A 14,663-nucleotide genomic window follows, 5' to 3' on the forward strand; every position below is an offset into this window, starting at 1 on the left:
AAACTTTCCTAAAGACCAGGTTAATGTCCACCCCCTAAGATGTTGGTGTGTGTCTTGGTGCTCCTTGGAACTTGATGACTGATTGAAGATTATTTCAACCTTAAACAGAATCCAGATCAATTCTCTGGCATGACTTGGGGATCACCTGAGTAAGGGGGAAAGTGAGGGGTAACTTAGGCAACAAGCTAGAGGCAACCAGTGGGAAATTTATAGACTCTTAGTATGGAAAATTTATAGAAAAGGAATCAAATCCCTCTGGAGGACTGAGAAAATTTTAATGCAGTGTACTTCCAGTTGTTACAGGCCAAACACCTTAATGTTGATAACTAAAAATATATTTAAAAAGAGAACGGGAGAGAAGGAGGAAGGGAGGGAGGAAAAAGCAAGCAAGCCTAAGGTCCTAAAAGAAAGGATGGATGATTTTGCAAAAAGCCTAGTTTAATTTCCTTTCAAAGAAGGGACAAGTCACATCAATACTAGTAACTGTATAAGTGTAAAATTTGAGCAAGGCCTTTGATCTCAGATAAGAGAAAGCTACGGATGCTTTGATACTATAATACATTACTTACTACTATGCAACCTCAGGTCTTCTATGACTCCTGTTTTCTTTTGCCGTTACTTTGATCTAACCAATTGTGAAACATTGCTATGAAAACTCACCTTCTGGAAAGCTTCAGAAACAGGATTGATATTGATTAGACAACATGAGGAGGTTCTTGAACCCCAAATTTGTGTTTATTTTTCTTTTTAAGATCAGATTGTGTGGAGATTCTCAAGAAATGTGGGGACCAGAACAAATTCCCCGAGGACCACACAGCTGAAAGTATTTGTGAGCTTCTGTCACCTACAGATGACCTAGAGAATTGTATACCTTTGGATACATACCTCAGTAAGTACTTTGTTTTTTTAGATTTCAAATACTTCTCCCTTCCATCTCTGCCCTTCATGTTTGCTTTGGATGAACATCTGTCTGTTGAGAATATGTGGTTTAATGATACTATCTCAATGGCAGACTCTTATCTTATTTGCTTGGCCTTTTTGGCCTGAAAAGAATTGTCATCTTAAAATATATAGTGATTATAAGTGAATACAAGTGATTATCTTATCAGTCTGAGGAAGTCACAAACTATTATCAATCAGGAATTCTAAGTAGTGAATTTGGGGCCAGCATTCTTAGATATGGGGCCAGCTCCATATCATTGCTGTCTCCTTGCCATGATTTGTCCAGGAAGTGAAATTTCCCCAGGGAATCTTCAGCTTTTTGTCATCAGAATATTAGTGGACCAGAGCCAGGCATTGGCTGAGACTGACCCACCAAATAGGGAGTAAGAAATGATGGTCTGGGTTAGTACATAAAGGTGGAACTTTGTCTATGCCGAGATACTCCTGCCAAGAGCCAAGCCAAGAGCTAGAAGAATAAGTTGGTATCTCATTGAGGGGTCCTGGAGCTGAGCTTCTTGGCAGGAGGTGACCATGTGTCGTGGAAACCAGAGGGATGATGAGTAGAACCCATAAACACACCAAATGCGATAGTCAGGGTAAGGAAAGTGTCTGTGCTGCCGCCAGGGGGCATTCGTGTCCCGAGCTGGCTGGAAAGGCAGACTTGGATCCAGCTCCTAATTTTTTTGTTTTCCTGTGTCAGATAGGACAAAGTTCTACCGCAAATAACAGAAAAACAGGTAGAAGTAAAAGAAAACCCAGAAATAAGTAGTCCAAGGCTGTTATAGTGGCTCCACCCTCCAGAGTCCAGGCTCTTTTGCTTTCCGTGCCTTCGTTAGTGCTTGGTTTCCATCATCAAGGTTACTTCAGGTACTTTATCGTCACAACATGACTCCTGGAACTCTAGCCACCATATCCTAGTGTAAGGGAAAACCACCCTCGCTGTAAGGGAAACTGAGAAAGATGATCTTTTTAGCTGTGGGCCCATTGTCATGCTAAGCAAAACTGGAATTCTATTATTAGTGAGCAGGAAGAAAAGAGTATCCAAATCTGTTAGATTTGCAGCTAATGATATCAGCCACACTTTCCTGAAGCCAATAAACTATGTCCCTCAGCCTTCATGACCAGTATAGTGAAAAAGAGAGCCTTGGCCAGAATCTAGACCTCTGTGACTTCAAACAGATCACTTCTTTCAGCCTCAGCTTTGCTGTTTATAAAAGGATTGGGCTGGATGTGATGAACTCCAAGAACCCTGATACCGTCATTAGCTAACAGTCTGAGTCTGGCCTAAAATCAAGTAAGCAAAACTAATACCTCCACAAGCCTAGACCTTATTAGAGCAGTGAAATATATGTACAGAAGGAAAAAGGTTAAAGAAATGGGTTTTTTTTTTAAGTTTTAGTACTCTCTTTAAATATTACATGAGACTCTTCCTTAGTCATTATTTCACAAGTTAACAAATATAATCATGGTACAGCATCTATCTTACCATGGTGAGTTATTATAGTTTATGGTAAAATGTGCCAAGTTATTCCTCTTAGGCACAAGCACCTGTTTGAACACCTTACCCAAAGTATACCAGTCATTTTCCATCCCTTTATACAACTTATTACCTATCAGTAGGTACCTTTTTTATTTATACGCATGAAAACACATGTGCACAAGTGTTTAGAATCTTGTCCAGCATATTGTAGGTACCCAATAAATAAACAAGTGAATGAATGTATGTATGTTTATGCTAAATTCACAAATTATCAGAGAATCTGTGTGTTTTAATAGTTTATTAGAATCAGGCCTCGCTTTATGCTCATGAGCTCTCCATTTATTAAAGTCATAGTTAATTCAGATAATTTACAGACCTCTGTTACCTTTTGGGGTTGGTTAAACTGATCTGTGTTTGGTTTTTCAGGGCCTAGTACTTTGGGTAATATTATAGAAGAGGTCACTCATCCCTGTAACCCAAATCCTTGCCCTGCTAATGAGCTCTGTGAGGTAAACCGGAAGGGGTGTCCATCTGGAGATCCCTGCCTTCCATACTCTTGTGTTCAAGGTAAGAGGTAGATGGGTGTGAGTGTAGGGTGGGTATGGATTTGTGCTGCTGGTGTTTCTGTATAGCCATTATCTTTGGAGTGAGGTTGCAATTGACTTTATTTTCAAAATTATGTTTTTCTATAACATTTGAGGTTTTCCCAATAAACACATGTTAGTTACATAGGCAGGAGAAGACAAATACAAATGTAATTTTCAATTATTTAGATTGTGAACTGACTCTCATAATGAGTTATAGGGTTCTTGGAAACAAAAAAATAAAAAATGTATTTTTTATAAATTTGAGCCAATTTTTATAAATTCTCTGCCATGTTGTAACATTTGAGAAAATGTACTGCACGTTGTGATTTTGTCTTTGCTTTGCTTTAGTTATAAGGAGAAATGGCATACTCATTGGGATGTACAGTTATCTCTGAAAAGCTTAATGTTTTATTGAGATGCATATGATTTTTTTAAAGTTTATTTATTTATTTTGAAGGGGGGAGAGGCAGAGAGAGGGAGAGAGAGAACCCCAAGCAGGCTCTGCACTGTCAGCACAGAGCCTAATGTAGGGTTCAGTCTTACAAACCTGTGAGATCATGACCCGAGCTGAGATCAAGAGTGGGACACTTAACCAACTGAGCCACCCAGGTGCCCCAAGATACATATGATTTTAAGACTGATTTTTTTTTTGAAATGCAGGAGGCCTCTTGAATAAAAAATGTTTATCCTATAGAATAATTTTGATAGTCTTTATCTCTTTGGGCATCCCTTTAGAGTACAGTCATGGCAATATTTTGCTGCCCTTTATCTATTTCCCAATTGAAAATGTTTATCATGTTAAAATCACCATTTAAAAATTTCTGTGAAGTTAAAAGGAATAGAATATTGAATTAAGTAAGCCTGATGTCTCAAAGGATCATCTATAATATTTGTGTAATACCAGAATATATCAGTAATACAGTCATGATAAATCTTGTTAAAATTGGAAATGTATGGGTTTCCTTAAGCCCAATCAAGTATTCAACTTTTCATTGACTTTAAGGTATGCTGGTATTCCATCGCTAAAAGTTTTCCTGACCAAGAAGAATATTCTAAAAATAATGTACATTTCCATAGTCCATTTTTAAAGTATCTGTGATTTTTAAATATCTTTGATAAGCCCAAAGCAATAAAAAAAGTACATATCTTATGGCATTTTTGTACTGAGCTATAGCTACCTTTGGAGTATAGGTCCTTAATCAGCACCTTCTCATGGAACATGGAATTTTTCATTTGAGAGAATATGTTTTGGTCAGTAAACCAAACCAGTTCTTTAACTTAGTGGAATTTCTATTACATAATCTTTAATAGCCACACAGTACCTATAAGACTTGTGTAAAGTATATATGTAATATCATAAAACAATGACATTGAACAATGCCATCTCTCTCAGCTAATTTTTGTTTGTATAGGTTGCAAATTGGGAGAAGCCTCTGATTTCATCGTCCGTCAAGGGACACTAATCCAGGTGCCATCATCTGCAGGGGAAGTTGGTTGTTACAAAATTTGCTCATGTGGACAAAGTGGACTCTTGGAAAACTGTATGGAGATGCACTGTATAGATCTCCAGAAGTCATGTATTGTTGGAGGAAAAAGAAAAAGTGAGTCTTGGACTGTATTTATTTGCTTTTTGTTTTTAATATGAGATTATTTATCTTAATTTTGTAGGATGGACATTGGATAGATTCCCACCAAAGAGTAAGGTCTATACATCAGATCTCCAAGGCAGTATTTTTCAAACTGTACTCTGTAGGACACTAGGACTTCTAAGGAACCCTCTTAGGAGCCTCCTCACGAAGAGACTAATGACTAATAATAATTAATTAGTACTTACTGAGCTTTTAGTTGTGTGCCAAGCACTATGCTAAGTCTTGGCCTGTGTTATCTCATGTGAGCCTCCCAATTGCTCTTTGATTTCAGTACTCTTATGAAGAAGCTAATGCTCAGAGAGATCACCCAGCTAGTCAGTGACAAAACAGAATTCAGTCCCAGGCCTATCTGACTCTAGAGCCCGTGTACTCCACAGGCAAGGACACAGGTATGCTCCTTCTCCTCAAGTGTGTGTCTTTAACGGAAGTAAAAGTCAGAGTTTGACGTCATGGAAAGCGAACTGGAGGATGGAAACTACACTGTTGATTAAGCATTGGGAGAGAGCACATTATGAAGTGCCACCCTTTTATATACATACAATGGAATATTACTCAGCCATCAAAAAGATTGGAGTCTTTCCATTTGCAATGATGGGGATGGAACTAGAGCATATTATGCTGTGAAATAAGCCAATCAGAGAAAGAAATACCATGAGGTCATTCATATGTGGAATTTTAGAAACCAAAGAGATGAACATAGGGGAAGGAAAAATAAAATAAAAACAGAGAGAGATAAACCATAAGAGACTCTTAACAATAGAGAACAAACTGAGGGTTGCTGGAGGCAGATGGATGGGAGGTGGGCTAAATGGGTGATGGGCATTAAGGAGGGCACTTGTGGCAAACACTGGGTGTTATATGTGTGATGAGTCACTAAATTCTACTCCTGAAACAAACACTACACTATATGTTAACTAACTTGAATTTAAGTAAAATCTTGGGGACACCTGGGTAGCTCAGCCATAAGTGTCCAACTCTTTTTTTTATGTTTATTTATTTTTGAGAGAGAGAGAGACAGAGCACAAGTGGGGGAGGGACAGAGACAGAGAGGGAAACACAGAATCCGAAACAGGTTCCAGGCTCTGAGCTGTCAGCACAGAGCCCAATGCAGGGCTAGAACTCGGGAACGATGAGATCATAACCCGAGCCGAAGTTGGATGCTTAACCGCCTGAGGCACCCAGGCGCCCCTTAAGTGTCCAACTCTCAATTTCGGCTCAGGTCCTGACCTCACAGTCATGAGATCCAGCCCGCATTGGGCTCCACACTGGGCATGGAGACTGCTTAAGATTCTCTCTCTCCTCTGTCTCCCTCCTCATCTGCCCCTCCCTAACGCTTGCTCCAAATAAATAAATAAAGTCTTGGAAGAAAAAAAAAAAAAAACACCCTGATGCCCTCTCTAAAAGTCTGAGGGTCTTGCTTTCTCACTGCTACTTTAATCATCTTTTGCTTATAGCCCTAACAACTGATATATGACCTTAAAAATTGTGGGGAAAAATAATGCTACTTTTGAGAATGTACTCTCCCACAGCTGTTCACTCTGCTACCCTCATCCCTATCTCCACCCCCATCCCCATCGATCAGAGTAGTTCAGCTTTTATATAACTCCTGGTTTTACTCTTCTGTGTGAGATCTTATTAGAAAGAAGGGTGCTTTTGGCTAAAAAGGGACTGCAAGTGTCTGCCCTAGAACAAGTCAGGTATTCTTTTTTTTTAACTTTATTTTTTTGAGAGAGAGAGAGAGAGAGTGAGTGGGGTAGGGGCAGAAAGAAAGGGAGAATGAGAATCCCAAGCAGACTCTATGTCGTCAGCACAGAGCCTGACTTGGACTCGATCTCACAAACCATGAGATCGTGACCTGAGCCAAGATCAAGAGTTGGACACTTAATCGACCCAGGCACCCCCAAGTATTCATTTTTTAATCCATATTCTACTTAGCCAAAGTGTAGGGTAGGTACCTTGTATCACAGAATATTTCTGAGGGTAAACATTCCTTCCATAGATTTCCACTGATTAAATGCATATTTTTTACAGAAGAACATACTAGTGCCTTTTGGGGCTAAAATCGCATGAGGGACTGAGGTCATACCGTACATGATCAGATGAGGGAGAATGTGATCCACAGAAGGGAGCAAACCAAGTGGTGCTCTTCAAGGACCTAGTCACTCCTGCCAGGGCATCAGGAGAGTCTTTGATTCAAAGATGGCATCAGGGCTGGTTCGGGAAAGTTGAGCAAAGTTCCAGAAGGAGGAGAGGACCATTTGAGGCAGAAGGGACAGCCAAAAGCATTTTCAGAGAATAGGGAGCCGTCTAGGTAGACTAGCACATTAGGGGTTTGGAGGGATATGGTGGGAGTTAAATATTAAAATATAAATATTACAGATTTAACTCCCCTGTTTGTATATTCAGAAGTGATCTTTCAAGAATTTGTTTTAAATTTTTATTTAGGGGCGCCTGGGTGGCTCAGTCAGTTAAGCGGCCGACTTCAGCTCAGGTCATGATCTCACAGTCCGTGAGTTCGAGCCCCGCGTCAGGCTCTGTGCTGACAGCTCAGAGCCTGGAGCCTGTTTCATATTCTGTGTCTCCCTCTCTCTGACCCTCACCGGTTCATGCTCTGTCTCTCTCTGTCTCAAAAATAAATGTAAAAAAAAAAAAATTTAAACTATTACATTTTTAATTTATGATTTATTTATAAATGCATGAAATAGATCAACATTTTATGTCTCTTTTCCTCAGGTCATGGGACATCCTTTAACATTGACTGCAATATCTGTTCTTGTTTTGCTGGCAATTTGGTGTGTTCTACCCGCCTGTGCCTCAGTGAGCACAGTTCAGAAGATGACCGTCGCACCTTCACAGGTAACCATGGTTACCCAGAACCTATCCCCAGCAGCCATCATCTCTTTGTACCCGTTTCCCTTCAAGGCAGCTTTGATGGTCTTGCCATAACCACAGATGTACCTAGTAAGATAAATACATAATCTGAGAGCAAGGTACTTTTCCTCTCTGGATCTGTTTCCTCCTCTATGAACTGAAGGCATTAAACTAAATGTTTTCTTAGGACCCTTCCAGCTCTAATATTCTTGAATTCTATGAGTCAAAATGAATAGGGCCCGTGATTGGGATGGTTTTGGTTAAATGGGACTTTTCTACCTGCCAAAATACCTCATCTCCCCCTACCATTTTGTGTGTGTGTGTGTGTGTGTGTGTGTGTGTGTGTGTGTGTGTTTTACTGCTAATTTTTTAAAAATTAGTTAATTTGTTTATTGTTTAATTTACATTCAAGTTAGTTGGCACATGATGCAACAATGATTTCAGGAGTAATGCCTCTACCATTATGTTATAAAATGTCCATGTATTTTCTAAGTTTATTTCTGTTCTAATGTTTTTCTCATCACCTTCTTGCCTGAACTGCCTTAGCTTACTGGTTCATTAGGTAGAGACCCCTATAAAGCTATAGGTAGAAAAAGAAGAATCCTCCTTCCAATCTAGTGTATAAAATCTAGAATTATGGCATGCCTGGGTGGCTCAGTCTGTTGAGCATCTGACTTCAGCTCAGGTCATGATCTCACACTCTGTGAGTTGGAGCCCCATGTTGGGCTCTGTGCTGACAGCTCAGAGCCTGGAGCCTGCTTCAGATTCTGTGTCTCCCTTTCTCTCTGCCCCTCCCCTATTCATGCTCTGTCTCTCTGTCACAAAAATAAATAAAAACATTAAAAAAAAATTTTTTTTTAATCTAGAATTTAGATGTTTGAAGTCTGGCTTAGGGGATTTCTGGAATGTCAAAGGGTAATTAATACCGAAAACAAGACAAAGAAAGATTGTAAACTCTTCATGTAGGCTCCTTCCACTCTCATCTCATTAGGGAAGGGGAAGAACAAGAAAGTAACTTGCAAATTATTGTAATTTTGAGACTTAAGCATTTTTATGAATGTCTTGTTGGGCTGGGACAATATCTGAGTCCCAAGAAACGTGGTACACTTTGTGGCCAGTAAAATCTCCTTAGAATCTGCTAGCTAAACAGTCACTAACTTAATTTACTCCAGAACATGAGGGACTGTGCACTACAGGGAAAAGGGTCCTGCTAGTTGTAAAGTTCATCTTCCAAAAACATTTAGATATAAATAAGTAAGTAGTCTTCTGTGTAAGTCTTTAGTTCACTCTTCATTCCCACATGGTTTTATGGTCTAAGCAGAATGAACTGCTCTCATCAAAGCAGAGCAGATAGAGGATAATAATAAGAATAACAATGATGACAATACAGCATCAAGATTGACACTCAAGGTGGAGAGAGGGTGGGGTGGAGTTAGTCCTGCCTTTACTTCGCCAGCAGCCTGCTGTTCACTTCTTACTTCTGACTTCCTTTTTATTTCCAGTGGGCTGGAGGTACAAGGTTGGCAAATCCCTAATCTATCCTCCTCCCACCCCACTCCATGTGTAACTAAGTTCAGGGAAAGAAGAATCAACTTGCTGCTGCAATGGCATGAAATGGGGTAAAGGAGGCTACCTGGTTTCTCTTTACCTGGAATCAAAGGTATTCCAGATCTGGAGAAAAGCATCTACCAATAGATACCCAGAGACTGTGCTGTTGCTGTTAACAACTATAGCTGTCTCTCAAGAAAAAAGCATCGCTTCTCAGTAGCCTTTTTACTTACTGGAGCATAATCCCAGCAGCATAAAGCATAGGAATGTTAAGAAAGTATTATTCTTGATTGATTACTCATAAAAATTTTTAAGTCTCAAAATTTAAGTAATTTCCCAAGTTACCTTCCTGTTCTTTTGGTATTACCCTTTAACATTCCAGAGATCCCGCAAGCCATACTTTATACATACTTTATACATACTAAATTGAGAGGAGCATTCTTCTCCTACCTATAGCTTTTTTTATATGGGTTTCTACCCCTGGGATCAAGGCCAGGAAACCCTCAATTAGGTGGTAATAAATGGAACAAAGGAAAGCCATTATGCAGACAAATGGCTTTTCAGAGCCTCACCACCTGTAAAAACATTGTCAGGGATTGGAGTGATGCTTTTTCCTGACTCAATCCACAATTCTGTTTTAACTTGAGACCTCCATGTTAATTAGGAAATATGAGGGCAAGGGAATGTACAAGTGCCCATCAGTGAGTCTGTATCCTCTCCACAGGTCTGCCCTGTAACTGTGCAGATCAGTTTGTCCCCGTGTGTGGGCAGAATGGACGCACTTACCCCAGCGCCTGCATTGCTCGCTGTGTGGGCCTCCAAGACCATCAGTTTGAGTTTGGATCGTGCATCTCAAAGGATCCATGTAATCCTAATCCCTGCCCCAAAAACCAAAGGTAAACTAAATGGCTCCTTATCTTTTTCTTTTTTTTTTTTTTTTTGTAAGTTTTTATTTTAATCCCGCAGTGCTCATCACCTATTTTACCCATCCCCACCCACCCACCTCCCCTCTGATAACCATCAGTTTGTTCTCTATAATTAAGAGTCTGTTTCTTGGTTTGTGTGTGTGTCTCTCTCTCTTTTCCCTGCCTTGTTTGTTTTGTTTCTTAAATTCCACATTTGAGTGAAATCATGTAGTATTTGTTTCTCTCCAACTGACTTATTTCACTTATTTAGCATTGTACTCTCTATCTCCATCCATGTTGTTGCAAACGGCAAGATTTTATTCTCTTTTATGGCTGAGTAATATTCCTTGTATATATATATACCACCTCTTTATCCATTCATCACTTGATGGACATTGGACTGCTTCCATAGTTTGCCTATCGTAAATAATGCTGCTATAAACATAGAGGCACATGTATCCCTTTGAATTAGTGTTTTTATATTTTTTGGGTAAATACCCAGGAGTGCAATTGCTGGATCATAGGGTAGTTCTATTTTTGAAGAACTTCCATATTGTTTTCCAGAGTAACTGCACCAGTTTGCATTCCCACCAGCAGTGCAAGAGGGTTCCTTTTTCTCTGCATGCTCACCAACACCTGTTGTTTCCTGTGTTGTGGTTTTAGCCATTCTGATAAGTGTGAGATGGTATCTCAGTGTAGCTTTGATTTGCATTTCCCTGATGATAAGTGATGAGCATCTTTTCATATAAATTTTTTTTTCAACGTTTATTTTATTTTTGGGACAGAGAGAGACAGAGCGTGAACGGGGGAGGGGCAGAGAGAGAGGGAGACACAGAATCGGAAACAGGCTCCAGGCTCTGAGCCATCAGCCCAGAGCCCGACGCGGGGCTCGAACTCACGGACCGCAAGATCGTGACCTGGCTGAAGTCGGACGCTTAACCGACTGCACCACCCAGGCGCCCCAACATCTTTTTATATAGATTGGCCATCTGTACGTCTTATTTAGAGAAATGTCTGTTCATGTCTTTTGCTCATTTTTTAATTGGATTATTTGCTTTTTGGGGGGTGTTGACTTTTATAATTTCTTTATGTATTTTAGATACTAACCCTTTAATCAGATATGTCATTTGCAAAAACCTTCTCCCACCATGTAGATTCCCTTTTAATTTTGTTGTTTCCTTTGCTGTGCTGAAGCTTTTGATTTTGATGTAGTCCCTCTAGTTTATTTTTGTTTTTATTTCCCTTGCCTCAGGGGACCCATCTAGAAAAAAGTTGCTATGGCCAACATCAGAGAAATTACAGCCTGTGCTCTCTTCTAGGATTTGTATGGTTTCAGGTTTCATATTTAAGTCTCTAATCCATTTTGAATTTAGTTTTGTGTATGGTGTAAGAAATGGTCCAGTGTCTTCCTCTGGCATGCTGTCTAGTTTCCCCAAAACCATTTGTTGAAGAGACTATCTTTTTCCCACTGGATATTCTTTCCTGCATTGTCAAAGATTAATTGACCGTATAATTGTGGGTTCATTTCTAGATTTTCTATTCTGTTCAGTTGATCTATGTGTCTATTGTTGTGCCAGTACTATACGGTTTTGATTACTACAGCTTTGTAAAATAACGTGAAGTCTAGAATTAAAATGCCTGTGGCTTGGCTTGGCTTTTTCAAGATTGTTTTGGCTATTCGGGGTCCTTTGTGGTTCCAAACAAATTTTAAGATGATTTGTTCTAGTTCTGTGAAAAATGCTATTGATATTTTGACAGAGACTACATTAAATGTGTAGGTTGCCTTGGGTGATACAGACATTTAAACAATATTTGTTCTTCCAATCCATGAGCATGGAATGTCTTTCCATTTCTTTGTGGCATCTTTAATTTCATGCATCAGTGTTTTATGGTTTTTAGAGTACAGGTCTTTCACCCCTTTGGTTAGGTTTATTCATAGGTATCTTATTATTTTTGGTGCAATTGTAAATGGAATTGTTTCCTTAATTGCTCTTTGTGCTGCTTCATTATTGGTGTATAGAATTGCAACAGATATCTGTAGATTGATTTTATGTCTTGTGACTTTACTGAATTCATTTATCAGTTCTAGCAGTTTGTTGGTGGAGTCCTTTGGGTCTTCTATATATAGTGTCATGTCTTCTGCAAATAGTGAAAGTCTTAACTTCTTACTTACTGATTTGAATGCCTTTTATTTCTTTTTGTTGTGTGATTGCTGTGGCTAGGGCTTCTAGTACTATGTTGAATAAAAGTAGTGAGAGTAAACATCCTTGTCTTGTTCCTGACCTTAGGGAAAAGGCTCTCAGTTGATCCCCATTGAGGAGGATGTTAGCTGTCAGTTTTGCATATACGATCTTTATTATTTTGAGTTATGTTCCCTCTAAACCTACCTTGTTGAGGGTTTTTATCATCAATGAATGTTGTACGTTGTCAAATTTTTTTTCCTGCATCTGTTGGAATGATCACATGGTTCTTACCCATTCTCTTACTGATGTGATATGTCACATTGATTGATTTGCAAGTATTGCAGCCCAGGAATAAATCCCACTTAATCATGGTATATGATTGTTTTTTTAAATGTATTTTTGGAGGGGCGCCTGGGTGGCACAGTCGGTTAAGTGTCCGACTTCAGCCAGGTCACGATCTCGCGGTCCGTGAGTTCGAGCCCTGCGTCGGGCTCTGGGCTGATGGCTCGGAGCCTGGAGCCTATTTCCGATTCTGTGTCTCCCTCTCTCTCTGCCCCTCCCCCGTTCATGCTCTGTCTCTCTCTGTCCCAAAAATAAATAAAAAACTTTGAAAAAAAATTTAAAAAAAATGTATTATTGGATTCAATTTGCTAGCATTTTATTGAGGATTTTTGCATCTGTGTTGATCACACATATTGGACTGCAGTTCTCTTTTTGTGGTGTCTTTATCTGGTTTTGATATCAGGGTAATGCTGGCCTTAAAGAATGAATTTAGTTTTCCTTCCTTTTCAATTTTTTTGAATAGTTTGAGAAGAAGAGATATTAACTCCTTTTTAAATGTTTAGTAGAATTCGCTTGGTCCTGAACTTTTGTTTGTTGGAAGTTTTTTGATTATTGATTCAGTTTCTTTGCTGATGATAGGTCTGTTCAAATTTTCTATTTCTTCCTATTTTAGTTTTGGTAGGTATGTCTTTCTAGATTGTCTAATTTGTTGGCATATAGTTTTCTAAAATTCTCTTATAATTGTATTTCTGTGGTGTTTGTTGTTATTTCTCCTCTTTCATTTGTGATTTTATTTATTTGGATCCTTTCCCTTTTTTTTCTTGATAAGTCTGGCTGGAGTTTTATCAATTTTATTGATTTTTTTTCAAAGAACCAGCTCCTAGTGGCATTAATATGCTTTATTGTTTTTGTTTTGTTTTGTTTATCTATCATTTATTTGTGTTCTAATCCTTATTATTTCCTTCCTTCTGCTGGTTTTAGATTTTGTATGTTCTTTTTCTAGCTCTTTTAGGTATAAGGTTAGGTTGTTTATTTGAGATTTTTGTTGCTTCTTGAGATAGGCCTGTATTGCTATAAACTTTCCTCCTAGAACCACTTCTGCTGTATCCCAAAGGTTGTGAACTGTTGTGTTTTCGTTTTCATTTGTTTCCATGTACTTTATTTCTTTTATTTCCTGGTTGACCCATTTACTGTTTAGTAGTATGTTATTTAACCTCCATGTATTTGTGGTCTTTCCAGATTTTTCTTATGGTTGACATCTAGTTTCATAGTGTTGGGCTCAGAAAAGATGCATGGTATGACTTTGATCTTTTTAAATTTTTTGAGGCTTCTTTTGTGCCTTAATATGTGATCTATTCTGGAGAATGTTCCATCTGCACTTGAAAAGATTGTATATTCTGCTGTTTTATTTAGTACAGAATGTTCTCAATATATCTGTTAAATTCATCTGCTCCAGTGTGTCATTCAGAGCCGTTGTTTCCTTGTTGATTTTCTGTTTAGATGATCTGTCCATTAATGTAAGCGGGGTGTTAAAGTCCCCTACTATTATTGTATCATTATCCATTATTACTTGTACATTTATATTAACCATTTTATGTATCTGGGTGCTTGTATCTGGGTGCTTCCAAGTCGGGTGCATAAATATTTACAATTGTTATAACTTCTTGTTGGATTGTCCCCTTTGTTATTATATAGTGTTCTTCTTTGTCTCTTGTTACAGTCTTTGTTTTAAAGTCTATTTTGCTGATACAAGTATTGCTACTCTAGCTTTTTTTTGACATGCATTTGGATGATAAATGTTTCTCCATCCCCCCACTTTCAATCTGCAGGTGTGGTTAGGTCTAAAATGAGTCTCTTGTAGGCAGCATATAGATAGGTCTTGTTTTCTTATCCATTCTGTCACCCTGTGTCTTTTGATTGGGCCATTTAGACCATTTACAGTCAAAGTAATTATTGATAGATATGTATTTATTGCCATTTTATTGCCTGTGTAGTGGTGCTTTCTGGAAATTTTCTCTGATCCTTTCTTGTTTTTCTCTCTTTCATGGTTTGCTGATTTTCTTTAGTGATGTATTTTAATTTTTTTCTTTTTATTCTTTGCATATTTATTAGTGGTTTTGATTTGTGGTTACCATTAGGTTTGTATGTAACCCCTTCTGCATATAGCAGTCTATATTAAGTTGATGTTTGTTTAAATTTGAACAAATTCTTTATTC

The 14,663-nt window shown here is 38.6% G+C and overlaps 1 protein-coding gene across 2 annotated transcripts in view; it reads left to right on the forward strand.

Annotated features, from left to right (window-relative positions):
• RECK (reversion inducing cysteine rich protein with kazal motifs) overlaps positions 1-14,663 on the forward strand; it is an 85,356-nt gene that overhangs the window by 47,021 nt on the left and 23,672 nt on the right. For both annotated transcript variants that reach the window (XM_011288552.4, XM_019816189.3), the window contains 5 exons: positions 753-889; positions 2,849-2,989; positions 4,422-4,610; positions 7,392-7,514; positions 9,802-9,973. In XM_011288552.4, coding sequence (XP_011286854.1) covers positions 753-889; positions 2,849-2,989; positions 4,422-4,610; positions 7,392-7,514; positions 9,802-9,973 — 762 coding nt within the window. The remainder of the gene's footprint in view (positions 1-752; positions 890-2,848; positions 2,990-4,421; positions 4,611-7,391; positions 7,515-9,801; positions 9,974-14,663) is intronic.

This window comes from Felis catus, chromosome D4 (assembly GCF_018350175.1).
Source record: "Felis catus isolate Fca126 chromosome D4, F.catus_Fca126_mat1.0, whole genome shotgun sequence".
Classification (NCBI taxonomy): Eukaryota; Metazoa; Chordata; class Mammalia; order Carnivora; family Felidae; genus Felis; species Felis catus.